Consider the following 13,409-nt stretch of genomic DNA (forward strand, 5'->3'; position numbering starts at 1 on the left):
TAAAACGAGCAGCATCCCACACACACCTCAGAAACCTCATAGCAGATCACGCACAATCACGCACGGACACGCAGACAGAGCGCGCGGGATGTGTGCGATCTGACATACAGCGGCTCATTACAGCAGGTAGGTTCATAACTGAATAATAATCAATATGCGAATTCCTCTGGTTGCTGGGTCTCGGCGTTGTCTGACCTTGGGAATGATGAATATGGTTTCTTATTTGTGATTAATTTTTTTAAATTATTTTTTAATTAATTATTAGAACGTTAATGATCACTTCACTCACCAATGAATAAAATAGCCTATTTCCTCTCATCTAATGTATAGACAATTAGAAAGGACAGTTTAAAAAAACAAAAGCAAAAGCCTGTAATTTTTGTTTTGTAATAATTAAAAACAGTTTCCTTTTTTCTTTTTTTTTGGTTTATATATTATATATTTGAGTTTTTATCCTGTTTGTTGACCAATCTGTTACACACTTTTTCCTAAAATAAAAAACGTAATTTAATTATTAATCCTTTGAGTTTCGATTGTATTTTATATTCGTGTTAGTACCGAATGTCTGCTCACCTGCAGCCGTCTGTCGGTCTGTTAAACTAAATAATTTCCCCCAGGGATCAATAAAGTATTCTGATTCTGATTCTGATTAACGGAACCAGTCAGCAGAAAGAAAGTCTTAGTATTATTATTATTTTATCACTATTATTATTGTAACTTCGCCTTATAAAAAACTACACTTTTTATCAATAAGCTGTAACACAATGCCTTTCGCATTTCGCACACTTTGTTAAATACTTTAAATGTTTTTTTAATATATATATTTATTTAGAGTTTCGATATATTTTAAACGCTTTCTGTTAAATCATTAAAAAAAATTCTGAACAGAGACGTGATTGCGTCTCTCTGGAGGCAGTTTGCGATCCTTTGCGCGGGTGTTACCGACACATTCTAATATCTAAATATGAAAACACGCCTTGTAGCTAATTGTGCAGCCATTCTTAACACCGCAGTTTTCTTTTATTACATTCTTTTTTCTTCTGTAGAGATGGTACCTTTGTCTGCACATTTTATGTTTATATTTGGCATTTATATTTAATATTGGATTCGGTTCAATAGAGGATCTTTCTTTGTGTCTTTCAGCGGGTAAATTAAAATGTCCAATTGCTCCTTTAATTTCATCGTCTTTGTTCTGTTTTATTTAAATAAAGACCGTCTAAATAAAATTCTACCCAAATGTTCTAAAGTCAGGGACTAAATCTTAAAATCCCAAACTGTTAATTGTTCTCCGTTCTGTTAAGCTTAAGTGTGACAGCAAACTTGCAGGAGTGTTTTATTATTCTTTAATATCAGCTAAAATTGTTTTCCATCAGAAATCAGCATTATGACGAGGTCTGTGCTGGAGGAGCAGATGTCAGTGGAGTCGGATGAGCAGCAGGAGCTCTGCAGCCCTGCAGAAAGAGAGAGGAGTGCAGAAGGAGTTACAGGTGGAGGAGGGGAGGAGGAGGAGGACCGCCTCCATCATCTAGAGGAGGATGAGGAGGATGATGAAGAGGAGGAAGAGGAGGAAGAAGAAGAAGACGGGGAGAGCAAACCCAAAAGGCGAGGGCCCAAGAAGAAGAAGATGACAAAGGCTCGTCTGCAGAGGTAGATTCTCTTTTCCTCTGCTTGCTCTCAGTGTGATGTGAAAGCAACACTTTCAAGTTAAACATTAAAAATCCAAAGTTGCACTAGCGGAAGTCTCACAAGGTTCAACCTCTGTAAAGCAGGACCCATTCAGTAGAAATCACTTGCATTGGATTAAACTATTAAAAAGACACAAAACCGCTTAACAGGAATAAAAATATTCAAAGGATGGTTGAAATTCTAGTTTTAATTTTGTAGTTTTCTGCATTTTTTTATGATCACACTTGTAGAGATCGATAGATAGATTTATGCTTTATAATGAAGGTCAGTGTTTTGGCTCACATACATGTAATTTTCTTTTAAAGCTCTAACTTAGTCTTAGCTCTAAATGCAGGAAATTATAGACATGAACAGGATTCATCTTTAACCAAAGAATTTTTTTTTTTTTATCACATAGTATTAACATTTACTTTGCAGACACAAACACGGCACCGGGAAACTAAGAACATTGGCGTCCTAAAAGTGTGTCTGTGTACAGTGACATCTAATAGAAAATACTTCAAATTTTTCAAACTATAAGGAAAGAAAATGAAATAAGACTCACAAATTTAGTGACTAAACTGTGCTCATTTAAAATGTCCTTTGTAAGGCAACTTTCCAAACGAATGCCGATTCTGCGTTTTCAGTCAAGAGACGTTTCTGTCATTTTGTGCAGTGCTGTTTAGGAGTAAGATAGATGTGGGCATTTGTTAAAACTTACAGGGCCTGTCAATCATCAACATTCATTCTGTATGCACAATAATTGCTTTAGCATGTACTTAGTCTCATCCTCAGCACACACACAGCTGATGTCAAAAGGCTCTGTGTGTGTGTGCTGAATCATTGAAGAAATAGCAACTTATAGCTTACAAATTAAATAGAAACATAACTGGATACATAAATAAATAGGGGGAACAAAGAAATGTGCTGAGGGTCATTTTCACAGGTTCCTCCCACAGTTTAATGAAGTCCCTCACTGAACCTGTCACTACAGGCGGCTCTGTGTTGGAGCTCATATTGAATCAAGCCATCTGCCACAATTTTCTCTGGAAACATGTTTTTGTTCAGATTTTGATTAGCAGAAAATTGTTACGTACATTTGATCAGTAAGTGCTTGCAAAATACCAGAACACAGAGTAAAATCAATGTGAGACAACATGCAACATTTTACATCTACATACAATTGTTTGCAAACTTATGCAAAAGGTTACTGAATAAAAACGAACACTACTAAGATGTTTCAGAGGAAATGAGAGATAACCCAGCTAACAATGAATCTGCTTCATGTATTTTGGAGGTTTAAGGTCCGTCGGATGAAGGCTAACGCCCGGGAAAGAAACCGCATGCACGGCCTGAACGATGCCCTGGAGAGTCTGCGAAAAGTCGTCCCCTGTTACTCCAAAACGCAGAAACTATCAAAAATTGAGACACTGCGCCTCGCCAAGAACTACATCTGGGCCCTGAGCGAGATACTGCGCTCTGGAAAGGCACCTGACCTCATGAGCTTCGTCCAGGCACTCTGCAAAGGTAAATCCCACCTAACATTAACAGACTACAATGGACTGGACCGAAGGCTGACCCAGTCTGGTCTCTGATTATGAAACATAAAGGGACAACAAGGATTTTTACCCAGGAAGCGTTTTCCCATTGGGCACAATGAGCATGTGTACTCCTTACACTCTTTAGTGTGACAGTTTAGCTGATGGTTGAGACTGTAATACAGCTTTTTTACAACAGATATTTATAAGCGTCACAGTAGGAGCAGCACAGGTAAAATTAATGATGTCTCATGAGTAGGTAGTTTTTCTAATGAATGAGTGTGGTTCAACGAGGTGAAGTCGTCAATACGTGTAATGCAAAATAACAAAATTCCTGAAAAGTTTTCATAAAGAAATTAGTTCGATAAATGTATAATGTCTCGGGTGAATGTGTTTCGTGAGGTTTGAGGTTTTTTTACAAGCCACATTTAGCTCATTGGTTCATCTACTTATTCATAGTTTACTGGTGGATGCATGCAGATTTTTCTGGGATGAGGTCATCTGATTTCATGTATAAGATTATGTCTATTAAACTAGCCCTGTATGTGTTTAAAAAAAGAGAAATTACTTGACTGCAAACAGCAGTACTAATTAGATTTTTTTAAAATAACCTTGTAGGTGTCATTATGGAACTAAATTTTGGCATAACATCTCTGCGTTTTGTTTGCTTGTGGGTTTTTTTTTACATAAAATAATAAAATTAGTTAATTAGTCACAATTTTAAGATTCTCAAAAAATAGCATTAATTATTATGTACTGGCATTTATTAACAGCTATTACAGCATACAGTTATAATATTTAAAAACAACTTAATAAAAAACAATATTACAGTACATGGATGATTAGTTAACTAGTGCTTCTATTACATTTAATAGCAGGTTAATAGCAGGTTTTATTTATTAACATGTATAAATGAACCTCGTGACAATAGACTGATACCAATAAACTGTGTTTATAGTCATTAACAAGTATTGACAAGCACTAATTATTAACTATTTAATGCTATAAAGAAACAATGACCAGCATGTATTGATCAGTATTAACTAATCATTGTCCTTCTATTGTCAGGTCTGTCTCAGCCGACCACTAATCTGGTGGCGGGCTGCCTGCAGCTTAACCCTCGGACGTTCCTGCCAGAGCAGACTCCAGACCTACCGGCTCACCTTCCCCCTGTCGGTGCCAGTTCCTACCCCGGACATTTTCCCTACCAGAGCCCCGGGCTTACGGCCGGCCTGCCCAGCCCTCCCTACGGCACCATGGACCCCTCTCACATCTTCCACCAGGTCAAAGGTCAACCCTACGGCCCACTGGAGCCCTTCTTTGATGGCGTCCTCGTGTCGGACGGCCCGGCGTTTGACCCGCCGCTCAGCCCACCGCTCAGCATCAACGGGAACTTCTCTTCGTCCTTCAAGCACGAGGCCGTCGCAGCCACCGATTACGACAAGAGCTTCTCCTTCAGTGTGCACTATGGAGGCGGGGGAGCTGGAGGACACCCTGCCATCTATGGCAGCGGGGGTTCCAACCCACGCTGTGGTGACCTACAAGTGGACGGGCTGATGGGCTTTGACGGACACTCACACCACGAGCGGCTGATGAACGCCCAGCTGAACGCCATCTTCCATGACTCCTGAGGAAGAAGAGGACGAAGGACTGAGAGACTGATGAAGACAGAGAGACCTTTGTATGGAAAGACAGTCTTGTGTACTTCTATCGTTTTAAAGCTGTCTTTCTGTCTGTCCTTGCTTTTTTTCTTTCTGTCTGCGTCAGGCTCTGCGACTCATCCTGACAACGGCGACGTCGCAAAGATGTCACCTTGATGTAACCTTCTTTGTAGCACTTCATCCTGCGGGAGACGCTCTCTGAATGTCTCGTTATTATCCATATTATCACTTAAAAATAATCAATAATCAATGAGCAATAATCTGGAGTAAACTATGCAATTTTGTTAAAAATCTGAGTGACCCTCAGTATAATAATTCCAAATGTTGAAAGAATAAAGATTTCTCTATTTTTGGGTCAGTGTGTGAGGCAGTGTTGGGCCGGTGATGGGCCGGTGATGAGCTGAAGTGTTTATGTGATTTTTACTTTTTGCTTTTTATAACATTCCTGTAGTGTTCTGTTAACATTTCATGTGACTCTTGTTCATATTTTATAAGATAGATGTTTATAAATACCTTTTATTAAAAGGGATTCAATGTGATCCGTCTCAGAGACTCTCATTATGTGCAGAAAGACAACAAAACAAATAAACACAATGTCATTAGATACAAATAACATGCCAGTTTTGGTCCTGCTGTTGTTTTAGAGCAGTATATAATACTTAGTGGTTACTTTATAAGGTATATACTGTTAAACTGCTCGTTAATGGAAATATCAGCCATATTAGCAGCAACTCCATGCATCTAGCAATTTAGACATTTTCAAGATGACCTGCTAAAGTTCAAACCAAGCATCAGCATGGCCACCACAGTCACCAGATCTCAATCTAACAGAGCACCTTTAGGATGTGCTGGATCGGGAGATTAATGTCATAAAGATGGATCTGACAAATCTGCTGCAAATGTATGATGCTGTCCTGCCAACATGGGCTAATATCTCTGAGGAGTTTTTACATATTTGTGCCAGTCCTGAAGATAAAAGGGGGGTCCAACACAGTACTAGCAATACATACCTAATAAAAGTGGCTAGTGGGTAGATACCTCAAATGAAATACATCATTATATATATATTGATGTATTTTTAAGAATTTATTCAGCCTAATTAATGTGAATAATCTTTTGTTTTCTTAGTCTTTTCTGTTGGAAACACCCTTCAGTTTCAGAAAGTCTAGACCAGGGGTGCCAAACATAAGATCAGGCAAAAGACTACAACCCAGGCCACTGGACAGGTTTATAAAATGTGTAGAAGTGCATAGATTTGGGACTTTTAACAGTATTTTCACAAGTTATACACATTTTCCTATTGACAAATACTTCCATCCCCCATTGTATCTATACTACATCAAAGTACAAGGCTTCTGTAAATTACTGAAAACTTTATATTTAAAAATTTGGAATTACAGGACTGTCTGAGCAATGACTAACCAGAACCTTCTCTGTAAGGTTATACGTTTACTGTAGTTTCACTGGTTTAACCAACTTTGATGTGAAGTGGCCCACATTTTTAAAGAGTTTGACATCCTTGGTCTAGACAAAAACACTGAAGGTTAAATTTTGGAAACCAAATCAACATCCCGAAATCTGAGTTCTTATAAGGTTGCTGTTTAAGGGGTTTAAACTGAGGTTAGGTGTTTTTTCAATGCAATGTAATGAGTGCTTAGCCTGAAGAGGAAGAAATTGGCTGCTCGCAGCTATGCGAGTATTCTTGAAAAATTCCCACAAGATCTGATGTCATAATAACGTCACAAATTTTGCATTGACCGCTGTGTTTAGGCTCCTTGCACAACACTAAACACACAAGGGAGAAATTCATATCTCCTTCAAGAGGAAATCGTGCTAATGACATTATCATGCCAAATAAAGGACAAAACTCAGATTACAGTCTCTCTCTCTCTCTCTGTGTTTGTGTGTGTGTGTGCATGTGTGTGTGTGAAGGGCACAGATGTTCGTTCTGCAAGCAAGATTTTAATTTATGAAAATGATCTTGTTTATGCATGAGAGCCCCCCTCCACACACTGCTGTCCTGCTGAGTATTGGTGTGTGTGTGTGTGTGTGTGTGTGTAAGTCAACAGGGACAATATGGTGGCCATATCCCACCATTTAGCCTTCCTGTTGGTGGAATAAATGGAATAATAATGAGAGAAACTTCAACTAAAGCATGAATAAATCCTGGTCAGAACTACAGAATTTAAACCACAAAGAAAAGATTATATAAGTAAAAAATATGTTTGGTTTTTTTTTTTACTTTCATTAGACAGGACGATGTAAAAGCAGGTAGAAAATCAGAGAAAGGGTAAAAACATGTGGCAAAGGCTCTTTTCAACAGTCAAACAGTGGAAGCTGTAATTATTGGTACGGATCCTAAATATCTGGAAGCTCTGAAAACCTCACTTCAAAATAATCATGCTTCCAGTAAAGGGACATTGTGAAGGCAAATGTGGAGCTCTGGAAAAAACCTCAATGACGGCTGCTTGTGTAAGTTGCTCACAGTGAAACTACAAATGCGTTATTACACTCAGAAGGTAGCTTTCGCTTTAGCAGCAGCAGCTGTATTATCAGTATTATTAATTAATAGTATTAGCACAAGTCTTTGTGATAGTGGTTTTGAGTTTCAGTCTGTTGGCTGATCATAACACTGATTAATGCAGCTTTAACTCAGCCATCTGTCAGCAACACACACACACGTTTGTGTTGTGGCTCATAATATGGTGTTTATACCAGAGTCACTTTCCTCTTTGATTGGCCGTCTATTATAGCATATAGGGGGACTCATGCCTTGACTATAATTAATTGGATGGATGGATGGATCAAAATGCAGCCAGTCATTTCAAAAGTATTGATGCTTTATGTTCTGTTTGCTGTTAACTGGCTTTTGCTAAATATACTATTTGTCTCTTAGTATGAGGGAGGATCTAAACGCAGCTTTTATTTGTGTCTTTAGTTACTGGAGAAGATGACAGAGTGAAAGCATCTATTAAGAGACGAATCACTTCCACTGGTTCCATTATACATGAAAGTTATATTATCATACCATATTGTGGTCAGAAATTAGCTGCAAATCTATGTTTGTGTATAGATTAAATTAGCAAGATATGCTAATATACATATTAATTAGTGAGTTTTAGAGGTGCTAGAATGTCTGTGTTTTCTCCAAGTGAACTCCAAGTCTGTAACTACAAACACATGAGAATGTTTAGTTGGCTTATTGGCCAGATGTATCACCTGTTTTGGAACAGATTAAACACCTATAGATGTGAAAACACAATAGATTAAAATGCTAACTTTACATAAAATAAAAGTTTAAATCCTCCTTAACTGTCATGTAGTACATTACAATTGCAATCAGTCTAGCTAGCCTGCGACAGTGCTAGCTTACTGATTCCCAGTTTTAAAAACAGTGAAAAATAAAAATCGAAAAATAAAACAACATGGAAACATAAAATACCAAACTCTTGAAATATCTTAACGCTATTTAAGGTGTCAAAGGTAAGGTCTACCTTTTTTAAATAATTGTTCTGCTGTTTAGCCTGCAATGTTAATTATATTTTGGTCTCCAGTGACTCCTATAAATATAATTAAAAAATTTGGACTGCCAATCACATTCACACTAAAATGCAGCAATAAACAAACCTGAGTTTTGAAGCTCACACAGGTGCGCGCGCGCGCTTGTTGATTACACACCAGTGAATCTGCCGCGTGCTCGAACTGTGCCAGTCCGCTAAACTAAAGCCGCTGCCTGTTGCCATAGCGACAAGACCCGGAAATACACCGTCATCAGCTTACTGCGTGTTTATCAGAGGGTATCAAACTCATAACGGTAGAGTTTTTGTTGTTATTGTTTGTTTGTTTTTTGTTTATTTGCTCGTGCGTAAATAAACAGTAGATATGTCGGAGCCCGAGGAGCTGCCGCAGAGAGAACAGCGAGAGAGTACGAAGAAGAAGAAGAAAACGAAGCGGAGTGGGAAAAAGAAGAAGGAGCAGCGGGAAGGAGAGGAGCAGGTGGAGTTTGAGCAGGAGGTGCAGAGGTGAGTGGTTCTTGTGGGTTTCCTCCAGGGTCGCGTTATACACAGAACCCGTTTTGGACCCACACGTGTCTCGGTTCATACAATAAAGTGACATAGCAGAGGAGAGAAAGAGCCGACTACTCGTAGTCAAAACCCGTCTCTTCAGGAAGCTTTTCAAAGTAAAAGCACAGCAGTTAAATCCTTACAAAGTCAATAAATAAATAAACGATTGTGCCAACGTGCAACTGTTACTCTTCCGGTTTAGACATGTTATTGAGGTACTATTTCCCGCAACCCAAATGATACATATTAAACATAAAAAACAATTTAAAATGGACTAATTGACCTTGCAAAGCACATGGCTGTGCACTGTGGTTATGAACAGACTCTAAACTGTTTATGCTCAATAAAATAAATGAAAATAAATTTCTATGAAGAAAAGCGAAATTGCATGCAAGTGACACATTTTAATCCTGCTAGCAAGCTATGATTGATGGACAGCAATTGGTACACTCCCACTATGTTTCATAAAGGGAGATGAAGTATGTCGACATAAATAATAATTGTTTGGCTCACAACTTCATACCAAACTAATTCTTGTTTTCAAAACGTCTTGGTACTTGGTGCATATCTTTGGTTTTCACCACAGACTTGTTTTTTCTTAGTTTTTATTCATTATTGAATCAATTTAGCTTAAGGATTCAAAGAGGAGCTAGAGAGGAAGTTTGATATTAGAGCACTTTTCAGAGAAAGTCTGATAATCAGTCCCCTTGTTTGCATATTTAATCAGGTTACTTCCTCAAACAGATAACATAGAATTAGCAAACACAAAGAAAGACTAAAGAGTAGCTCCTGTCTGTATATACACTCAGCGGGTTATTAAATTAGAAAAGCTATTTTAAAGCAGAGCAGAATGCCTGAGAGTCACACTGCATTATCTTCCATTATATTCTGAACCTTGCCTGATGTTTGTGTTGTCATTTGTAGAAATAAAGAATAAATAATGATGAAAAGGTACAAATAAGGTTGATGAAAAGGTTGATGAGCATTCATCAGAATTTACAAAAATGATGTACAATTCACAATTTCCCGGGGAAGGATCTAGAACGCATTAACAATAAAGTTACAGAATTAATATTGCATTGAAATAGACTTTTTTCTGTCTTTCTTTCTTTTATTTAACAGGGACAAAAATCTAAACATGCCAGATTATAGTAAAACTGCTAATTCACATCTGTATTCCTGGGGCAGATCACATAAAACTTTATTATAAACAATAAAAATACAGATATGTGACAAACACTTATAGAGTAAAATGATATGAAGTGTGCTGTTATGTTTACTAAACATAAACATGTTTTATATTAGAGGTGACACATCTAAGAAAAAAAAAAAGAAAGTGCAGTGACACTAGTAGCTCTTCACACTCTGTTCATACATCGTGCAGTTTATTCCCTGGAAGTTGTGTCGTCAGGTAAAAGTCCAGTATGAAGTATGGTTTATACTTCATACTTTGCGACTGGTTCTACGTGACAAATGTAATACATACAAGTAAACTCTATCCAAGATTATTGAAAAAGGTGTATCATAGGGAGGATTGCTTGGCTGTCATGCAGTTCAAATGAACAGAATTTGGGATTGCAGATGTTTAGTTCCTGTAAGGACAGCAAGACATCTGAGCAGAAACATGCTCAGAGATCTGTAGCAGTAGTAATTCTTTTTGGAACCCCGCCCCCAAAAAAACATTTTTCTGTGTCAAATATGAGAATTTTAGGTCTGTGTCTATATACTTAATATCTCTGTGTTCATACTAAAGTTGTCCCAATACTTGAATTTCAAGACAAAAAGACAAAACATTTAGATGCATTTTTAAAAAATAAAGGTTAGAAAAATACAAACAATAATATCGGTGACAACAGTACTTGTAGTGCAAAAAAATATAAACACCACTGTACTGTTATGTATATATATTTTTAGGTATTGGGTTTTTAGTGATTTGGCTCCATGTTTTGGTTGTTGAAGAAATTGTTAGTAAGATAGGTTGCCACTGTTTCTAACTCAATGTATACTTTTCTCAGCTTCAAACTTTATAATAATAATAATAATAAACTTTATTTATAAAGCACACTTAAAAACCAAGGGTATGCCAAGGTGCTTAACAAGTAAATAGAGTATAGGAGGAGGATAATAGAAATAGGACCAAAGCAAGTACTAAATATGCAAGCAGATAACTGTCACTAATACATAGGAAAGCAACAGGTACAGAGCAAACAAGAATTTAAATGAGCATAAAAGTGCATGATATAAAATCATAAAAGAAATATTAACTAGAGGGAAAGGCAAGATTGAATAAGTGGGTTTTTAATCGTGATTTGAACAGTGCAATGGAATCAGATGCGCGGAGGTCGAGAGGAAGGGTATTCCACAGTACCGGGGCAGCCAGAGCAAACGCACGGTCACCCCGGGACTTCAGTCGAGATCTGGGTTGGGTCAGAAGTAGTTGAGTGGCAGATCTGAGTGTTCTAGCAGGAGTATGTGGTTTGAGAAGTTCACTAAGATAACTTGGCGCTAATTTATTAATAGTTTTGAAAGTAAGGAGTAATATTTTAAATTGAATACGGTACTTTATGGGCAGCCAATGCAGGCTAGCTAGGACAGGGGTAATATGGCAAAATTTCCTGGTACCAGTCAAAAGGCGGGCTGCTGCATTTTGGACTGTTTGCAGTTTAAGAAGAAGAGAAGAGGGAAGACCATAGTACAAGGAGTTACAATAATCCAACCTGGAGGTCACAAAAGCGTGAATAAGCTTCTCCAGGTCCTCATGCGGAATATAATGCCTAGCCTTAGAGATAAGGCGCAGTTGGTGGAAGCTAGATCTCACTACAGCAGACACTTGCTTATCGAGTTTGAGCGAGCTATCCAGCAGTACACCCAAGTTACTGACATAGTCACAAGAAAATGACTAACATAACAGTTTTTAGACACAAATATTATCCTGTTAGAATAAGACCATCTTTTATAAAGTTATAAATGGTCAAGACTGATCATTTCTGCTCCTACATTAATGTTACCATTTTGCGATTAGCCACAGCGGCTAGCTGCTACCTTAATGATAATAGTGGTAGCAGCTAGCTAATAATGGATAATGTGGCTATCGGACAAAAGTACCTTCGGCTGCTCTCTCATTTTACAGAGGTTGCCACAGCAGATAGGTCCGCATGTTTGATTTGGTCCTGACACAGCTCTCCCGACTATTCAGGCTTGGGACCAATGTCATGCCAAAAAGTGATCATCTGCTAGCAAGCAGTTGCCAGTTTTTGCCAAAAAATTATTTTCTGTAACTGCTGTAAAAGACTTGTTGAAGACTTGTTATAATTTATCAAATATTTCTGTCTTGAATGATATAAAATAATTTTGAGTCCAGAAAGAACATTTCTGTTTCAAGCAAAAGCTGCAGCCAGTTTTTTGGCAAAGTGCAAAACAGGTATTTAAAAAAAAAAATTTAACTAGTAAACCCCCGTGCTACATGCAGGAGACAGGAAGCATACAAGCATACTTACATATGCCACGATCATTATAGTATGATATATTATATTGTGACACACCATTCTACTCTGACATTACATTCAGTGCTCAGTTGAACAGTGAAATGTACAAATATCTAAAATTGTGGGATTTATATAAAACATTTGTAAACGCAAGACAGATGTTGTCACTCATGGTGCCTGAGGCAATGTGTATGCAAAGTTTCATCAAGTTTTGTTACTTGTCTAAGAGGAGAAAGGGAACGTACAATCAGACATACAGAGATACATCTGCAATAATCACTATAGTGTTATATATAACCTCTTCATAAATCCTGTTTACACAGCCTATTTACCGATATATAAAGAAGGTTATTAGACATAGAAAACATATACAAATTGTCAGACGTTAGTAATCATCTTTTGGCGTGACATCGTGTTTGGAGTGCACTTGCTTGAGACCCCCTAAGGTTGGGTTTGTGGCTATCAGGTAACTGCTGATGAAACTAGCTAACAGTGATGTGTGTGTGTGTGCCAGGTTAACGTTTACGATAACTGTTCGGTACCTAAATTTTGTTGAAACGGGAGCCTTACTGACCTTTAAAGTCCCCAAAGTGTTGTTCAGTGTTGTGAACTTCAGCTAGGGGACAGGCTGTGTGATGGATGGATGGACAGTTGGATGAAGTTGTGTGTCAGCTGGAGGAGCCAAAGATGACAATGTTTGTATCAATAGTGTTGCAAAAGTGTCTAATCCAATAGTAATTTTTGGTATCAATTATAGTCTGGGAATCGACTTTTTTTTTTTTTTTTTTTTGGACAACCTCATTTTGAGTTATTGGCCATAGAAACCTTTACCTGGGCTATCGTAAACTCTTGTATTCACCATTTTCACTAATTTCCATTTATTTTCTGACATTTTAAAGCCTAACAGACTAAGCCGTAAAATGATGAATCAACTTGTTCTTCACTTTGCCAATTATAAACATTTGTTATATATATTTATTGACATGATTGATATCT

The 13,409-nt window shown here is 37.6% G+C and overlaps 2 protein-coding genes across 2 annotated transcripts in view; both read left to right on the forward strand.

The window, feature by feature from the left end:
• The first annotated feature begins 13 nt into the window (after positions 1-13).
• neurod1 (neuronal differentiation 1) lies at positions 14-5,421 on the forward strand. Its single transcript, XM_085385328.1, has 4 exons — positions 14-126; positions 1,374-1,647; positions 2,963-3,192; positions 4,272-5,421. Exons 2-4 carry the CDS (start codon positions 1,385-1,387, stop codon positions 4,832-4,834), a joined length of 1,056 nt encoding a protein of 351 aa, XP_085241454.1. The 5' UTR covers positions 14-126; positions 1,374-1,384; the 3' UTR covers positions 4,835-5,421.
• Positions 5,422-8,618: 3,197 nt separating this feature from the next.
• cerkl (CERK like autophagy regulator) overlaps positions 8,619-13,409 on the forward strand; it is a 34,140-nt gene continuing 29,349 nt past the window's right edge. The window contains exon 1 of the mRNA XM_085383713.1: positions 8,619-8,886. Within this exon, the coding sequence (XP_085239839.1) occupies positions 8,747-8,886 (140 nt within the window). The 5' untranslated portion in view covers positions 8,619-8,746. The remainder of the gene's footprint in view (positions 8,887-13,409) is intronic.

This window comes from Rhamphochromis longiceps, linkage group LG16, assembly GCF_057381845.1.
Source record: "Rhamphochromis longiceps isolate RC_006_pf linkage group LG16, R_longiceps_female_GT1.1, whole genome shotgun sequence".
Lineage (NCBI taxonomy): Eukaryota > Metazoa > Chordata > Actinopteri > Cichliformes > Cichlidae > Rhamphochromis > Rhamphochromis longiceps.